The 6,604-nt window shown below is 42.8% G+C and overlaps 2 protein-coding genes across 2 annotated transcripts in view; one reads left to right on the top strand and one right to left on the bottom strand.

The window, feature by feature from the left end:
- LOC104743220 lies at window positions 4,005–6,245 on the top strand. Its single transcript, XM_010464328.1, has one exon. It carries the CDS (start codon window positions 4,005–4,007, stop codon window positions 6,243–6,245), a length of 2,241 nt encoding a protein of 746 aa, XP_010462630.1.
- Window positions 6,440–6,604, bottom strand: part of LOC104739695 (AP-1 complex subunit mu-2) — a gene marked incomplete in the record, with an annotated part of 2,941 nt that continues 2,776 nt past the window's right edge. Inside the window, 1 exon segment of the mRNA XM_010460132.2 lies at window positions 6,440–6,604. Coding sequence (XP_010458434.1) covers window positions 6,578–6,604 — 27 coding nt within the window.

Genomic DNA, 6,604 nt, shown 5'->3' with positions numbered 1-6,604 from the left:
TTGCCTTCAGCTAGTTTCTAACGACTCTCTCCGGTCGTCAACCAACAAGCTCTCTAAATCTCGACACAAGGAAGCAAACACTACAGACGAGTTCTGTCTTTCCCTTTTTCTTACAAAGCTTCCCTGCTCTCCTTACCTAGTTTTCCTCCCTATTGTAGTACGAGCCTACTCACACCATGTCTGGGCGATATACTCGAGAGGAAAAAGGGAAAAGTTCGGATAGATCTTTCACTTGGAATAGAGACAAGCCACTACTGCTCCCAGATGAAGATGACTCTGAGCTGATTGAAGCTCACAAGCTGACTCTAATAGGGAGAGTTACAAATCCAGATGTTCAACGCACAAATGCTATTGTGGGTTTCTTCCCTCAGGTTTGGCGTTTGGAAGGAAGAATAACAGGAAAAGAACTGGGCAGAGAAAAGTTCATGTTCAAGTTTAAAACAAAATCAGAACTGCTTGGTGTCCTAGCAAAAGCCCCGTTTCATTTTAAGAAATGGATGGTGGTTATTCAGAGATGGGAGCCAATTTTCTCTGATGCCTTCCTATGTTACATACCCTTCTGGATAAAGACCCCCACTCTCCCAGTCAATAGATGGACCCATGCAACATTCAAAATCATTGGAGATGAGCTGGGAAAATACCTAAACCATGATGCAACAGAAGGAAGGGTACAAATGCAAATTAACGCACTCAAGCCACTCATAATGAAGAAGATTATTCAATCACCCTCTGGAAGAGAGATGACACTTGAGCTTGAATATGAAAATCTTGAAAAGCATTGTTTTATTTGTCATTCTCTCACCCACGAAGGAAAAGCATGCAAGCTGAAACCTCCATCAACTGAGGCAGAGTTTCCACTAGGTCTCAACCAACAACAAACCCTGCAAAAAATTGAGGATCACAGGAAGAAGATAGAAGAGAGGAAACGAGCCCCCACTTTCTATACAAACAACGTGAGCAGAGCAAGGTACCAACCTTACATGAGGTCTCATAGATCCCAAGTGGAGGACAGAGGCAAACCTTATAGGACTCAAAGTCAACCTCAGAGCATATCTAGACAAAGCGAGTCTAGGTACAGAGTTGAAGCAGATGACTATTCAGTCGGGAATAGTGATAGAAGAAGAGATAATCTGATCTCCAACAGGGGAACTGAGGCCTTCATGAAATCTTACTCTCAAGTGCGGACCTCCTCGTCCTTTAGAGATCGTGGACTCTCCTACACTCATGAGGCAGGACAACGGTACGCACAAAAGTATGTACCTAAATGCAACCCCATAGTTTCTAGGGAGGAAAAAGATGACACCTCTAGTAACTCTCGACTGCGGAATTCAGCTTTAGAGAGAGTTGATACCCCAATCTTACCTCCGGCCACCAATTCTGCTTCGATCATGAATCATACCCTCCAATCGGGTCTTTTAGTTCAATCAGGACCTCTTTGTAATGAAGAGGAGATACAGGAAGAACCGTTACAAGAACGGGCCACCTCTCCTAATAGAATCCCAAGAATAACTAGTGGTGAACTAGGAGAAGGGTCGAGTGGTTCCCGAAACAGAAGACCTGCACTTGAACGAATAAACAACCCCTCTCCAAGCTCCGAAAGGACTCTGCAATCTGGTCGCAAGGTTCAAGCAGGCCTATCGGTTAGTTTCAACAGAGCTACAAGAAGTTGCAGTTCACTACCTTGGGGCAGAGGGAATTGGAGAAGGAGAGGTACTCACTGCTAAATCTCTTCGGGACACTGCATCACATCTTTCACCACTGCAGCCTAATGATGCTTCAAGTATTCATCAAAGACTCTCTTTCCCGTCAACAGAAGAAATTCTCTGTAGTCCCATTGAAGGTCATGTGAAACCACCATTAGCAAAACGATTGGGAAGAAAAGTTCAACCGCAACGAAGAACTTCTCAGGTTAAGACCTCAGCAAACGGTCGCACAAAGACCCCAACAGTGAAAAAAGTGAATCCAAAGGCTAAACAACCAAAAGGAGCTTCAAGGAAAACTATCCCTTGCAGCCCACTTCAAGGAGCAAGCACAAGAAAGAGGAACTCAATAAGACAAACAACAACCTCCAAGAAGAAGCTGTGTGTAGATACAGCTAGGGATAGTACTCAAAATGAATGCTTACCTCTTAATGAGGTGGAACAATGTAATCTCAATGTTACGTCTACTTCTAAGGCCGTAGTGCCTTCATCTTGTAAGGGTTCGGTGGTTTTCCAGAAGCCACCCAATGTTGATCAATGATTACAACCAGTTGGAACTGTCAAGGACTTGGAAACTCCCTTACAGTTCGACGCCTTAGGGAGATACGACTGGATATCTTCCCGGACATAACGTTTCTCATGGAAACAAAGAATCAAGACGACTTTGTTCACCGTGTTTTCCAGTGGATGGGTTACAAAAATGAATTCACAGTCCCACCAATTGGCCTTAGTGGCGGCTTTGCCCTGTTTTGGAAGGAAGATGTGGAGCTAGAGATTCTAGACTCCTCACCAAACTTCATTGACACAAAGGTAAAGGTGAAAGCAAAAACGCTATACATAACCTTCGTTTACGGTGATCCGGTAGTGAGTAAACGTAAAGAGGTGTGGGATAAACTATCAGATTTGGGAGCAAACAGAGATTTACCATGGCTGCTCATGGGTGATTTCAATGATATATTAGATAACTCTGAGAAAAGAGGAGGAAGACTAAGACATGAGGGGTCCTTCATTGAGTTCAGAAGTTTTGTTTCTAGCAATGGCCTTTGGGATGTAAAACACTCAGGAAACCCGTTATCTTGGAGGGGAATGAGACATTTACACTTTGTACGTGCCAGACTAGACCGGGCAATGGGAAATAATGCATGGATGGAGAGCTTTCCATCAAGTAGATCAGAGTACCTTAGATATGAGGGAGCAGATCATAGGCCAGTGGTTACTTATTTAGATGATTCAAGGGTTAAAAAAAGGGGTATGTTCAGATTTGATAACCGACTAAGGGAGAAAGAAGAAGTGACAAAGCTAATTCAAGAAGCTTGGAACAGCTTAGATAATGCTTCAGTGGCGACCAAGATCTCTCATTGTCGAAAAGAGATAATAAAATGGGCAAAGGAACAAAACCAAAACAGTGCTAAAATAATCTCAGAATCCCAACAAGCGCTGGAAGCAGCCTTGTCTGCAGATACCCCTGACCCCGAGGAAATAGGAAGGCACACAGCGATCCTTGAAAAAGCTTATCTAGAAGAAGAAAAGTTTTGGAAACAGCGTAGCAGAGTGATGTGGCTGCAAAGTGGTGATCGTAACACAAGTTATTTCCATGCGACAACCCGGAACAGAAGAACTATAAACAGATTCACGGTCTTGGAAACTGAAAACGGGATCGCAGTGCATGAGGAGCCACAAATGGTGAAGGTTATTTCTGATTTCTATAATGATCTTTTTAAGTCAAATGAGAACTCAGACTTTAGTGTGGTGGAAGAAGCCTTGGAGACAAAAATCTCAGAAGAACAGAATGCCAAGCTTACAAAAATTCCAGATGCCAAGGAAATTAAAGATGCTGCTTTCTCCATCCATCCTGCAAAGGCGCCAGGGCCAGATGGTTTCTCGGCAGGTTTTTACCGAAGCTATTGGGACATCATTGGAAAGGACATTATAGCAGAAACTCAAAAATTCTTTGTCTCTAAAGTGTTCCCCACAAACTTCAATGCAACACATGTTCGACTAATACCCAAAGGTTTGGGTCCACGGAAAGTCTCTGACTACTGTCCTATTGCCTTGTGCAATGTTTCTTACAAAATTGTGGCAAAGATTCTCACCAAACGGCTCCAACCACTACTTCAGAGTATTATTTCAGAAACTCAATCCGCCTTTGTCCCAAAACGCGCCATCTCGGATAATGTCCTCATTACACATGAGACACTGCACTACCTTCGCAACTCTAAGGCAAAGAAGAAGTGTGCTATGGCGGTTAAAACGGATATGAGCAAAGCTTATGATAGAATAGAGTGAGATTTTCTTAGGAAAGTGATGGAACGTCTAGGGTTTAGCAACACATGGATAGAGTGGATCATGGAGTGCGTTTCAACAGTCACTTACTCTTACCTAATAAATGGAGATGCAAAAGGTCAAGTTATCCCGTCAAGAGGACTACGCCAGGGTGATCCGCTCTCCCCTTATCTCTTTATCTTATGTACAGAGGTTTTATCGGGGTTATGCAAACAAGCCCAACTAGATGGTTCATTACCGGGAGTGAAGGTGGCAAGACAAAGCCCTTTGGTAAACCATTTGCTTTTCGCCGATGATACAATGTTTTTCATGAGGTCGGATCAAAAGAGCTGCAATAGCTTAACAAAAATTCTTCAAAAGTACGAGAGAGCAAGTGGTCAACGTATCAATGTAGATAAATCTTCTATCACATTCTCGGCTAAAACCTCAAGAGAGATGAAGACAAAGGTTAAAAGAGATCTTGGTATCCAAAAAGAGGGTGGAAATGGCAAGTACCTAGGACTACCAGAGAACTTTGGAAGAAGAAAAAGTGATGTTTTTGAATCTATTGTAGACAAAATAAGACAGAGATCCCACAGTTGGTCTTCACGGACCCTATCGGAAGCGGGTAAACAAGTCTTACTGAAATCTGTTCTTTCTTCAATGCCATCATATGCAATGACTTGCTTCAAGTTACCAGGTTCTCTTTGTAAGAGAATCCAATCAGTTCTAACTAGATTTTGGTGGGATGATAAACCTGACAAGCAAAAAATGAGTTGGGTAGCATGGACAAAACTTACAAGACCAAAAAATGCAGGTGGGCTCGGGTTTAGAGACATGGAACGTTTCAATGACGCCTTACTAGCCAAAATAGCCTGGAGACTACTCAAGGAACCTAATACACTGCTGGCTCGTGTCCTCTTAGGCAAATACTGCCACTCTTACTCTTTTATGGAGTGTTCTATTCCGTCAAATCCCTCTCATGGCTGGAGAAGTATCATGGCTGGTCGTAATGTGATAAAACAAGGTGCAGGATGGCTAATAGGTAATGGAGAAAGCGTTAAGATCTGGCGAGACCCGTGGCTCTCTACTACCACTCCTCTCTGCCCCTATGGCCCCATAAGAGAGCACCAAGAGGGAGAAACGGTTTCCAGCCTTCTCGACCCATCTACCAATCAATGGAACTGGAGTAAAATCAGAGAAGAACTACCACAGTATGTGGATTGCATCAAACAAATCCCCCTGGCCCCGTCAAGGAGAGAGGACCAACTAGTTTGGCTACCTGTCAAATCTGGGCAGTATACCACAAGATCTGGTTATGGTATAACTTCCACTTTTGATATCCCAGATGCTGCTTTAAACTTCAACTGGCAATCTCATCTGTGGAAGCTTCACACCTCTCCAAAAGTTAAAAACTTTCTGTGGAAAGCTATGTCTGATGCGTTACCGGTGGGGGAACAACTAGCTCGACGAGGACTAAATGCAGAGGTCACATGTCGCAGTTGTGGAGAAACAGAATCAGTCTCTCACCTTCTTCTACATTGCAGGCGTGCAAAAGAGGTGTGGCTTAAGGCTCCCATTCTCCATCTGGAAATAAGCTCCACAACAACTATAGAAGACTTTCTCTCCTTAGCGAAGCATAAGTGCAATCTACCTCCGTCGGGGGTATCAAAGGGGGAGTTGTATCCATGGATTCGTTGGCAGCTATCGCTTGCCCGCAACAGCTTAGTTTTTGAGGACAAAGAGATCCCTGTTTCAGACATTCTGATAAGAGCGATAAAATCTGCGAGAGAATGGCAAGAAGCCCAAAATATGTTGACGACCCCTCGGCTAACCACGGATCAACCGGAACAACCAGTACAAACGTCTAGTTGCAAAGTGTTTGTGGATGCTGCATGGAATTCCACGACCGGTAACGGAGGTTTTGGATGGGCTGTAGTGAACGCAGATTCTGCATATGAAGAACGCTTCTCCGATCACAAAGAAAGCATAGGCTCAGCTTTAATAGCGGAAGCATGGGCAGTTTTTTTGGCTTTGAAACATTCTCTCCTCTTGAATAAAACAGAGCTGCAACTCTTCTCGGACTGTCAAAGCCTTATCAATGAAGATGGCTTCCACATTGAGCTTTTTGGACTCTTACAAGATATCCGAGAACTTCGAAGTAGTTTTGATGCTATATCTTTCACCTTTATTCCTCGTCTTGCCAATCATGTGGCAGATTCGTTAGCAAAAGAGGCTTTAGCCTCCTGTGACTTATTGGGTTTAAACTCTATTTCTATTTAATGAAAGCTATTTGGTGACCAAAAAAAAAAGAATAAAAGCTATAGATATCAAGTGAAAAAAAGAGAGGAAGCGCATAAAATCGGTTTTGAGAGATACCAAAAAGTACTTACTAATAGAAAAACTATCGTAAAAACTTTAAAATCTTACAGAAAGAAAAAAAGAAAAGAAAAGAAGAAAAACAATCCACAAGAATATGGCTTCTAAAACAACCTTCACCGCAAATTTCATCAGCTATAATATTTCAATCTTTTCCCTTATTTTTTTTTTAACGATCTTCCTCTGCTTTGTTCGTTGACAATGGCTAAAATAAATGTTAAACAAAAACACAGATCTCACATGAGTCTCAGTTCGTACTCACC

This window comes from Camelina sativa, chromosome 14 (genome assembly GCF_000633955.1).
Source record: "Camelina sativa cultivar DH55 chromosome 14, Cs, whole genome shotgun sequence".
Taxonomy (NCBI): Eukaryota; Viridiplantae; Streptophyta; class Magnoliopsida; order Brassicales; family Brassicaceae; genus Camelina; species Camelina sativa.
The sequence above is the reverse complement of the archived record's forward strand: the minus strand, read 5'-3'. Positions and strand labels throughout refer to the sequence as shown.

What these genes read in the sequence shown, in the direction of transcription:
- LOC104743220 (XM_010464328.1), top strand. Translation starts at nt 4,005, where the DNA reads ATGGAACGTCTAGGGTTTAGCAACACATGGATAGAGTGGATCATGGAG.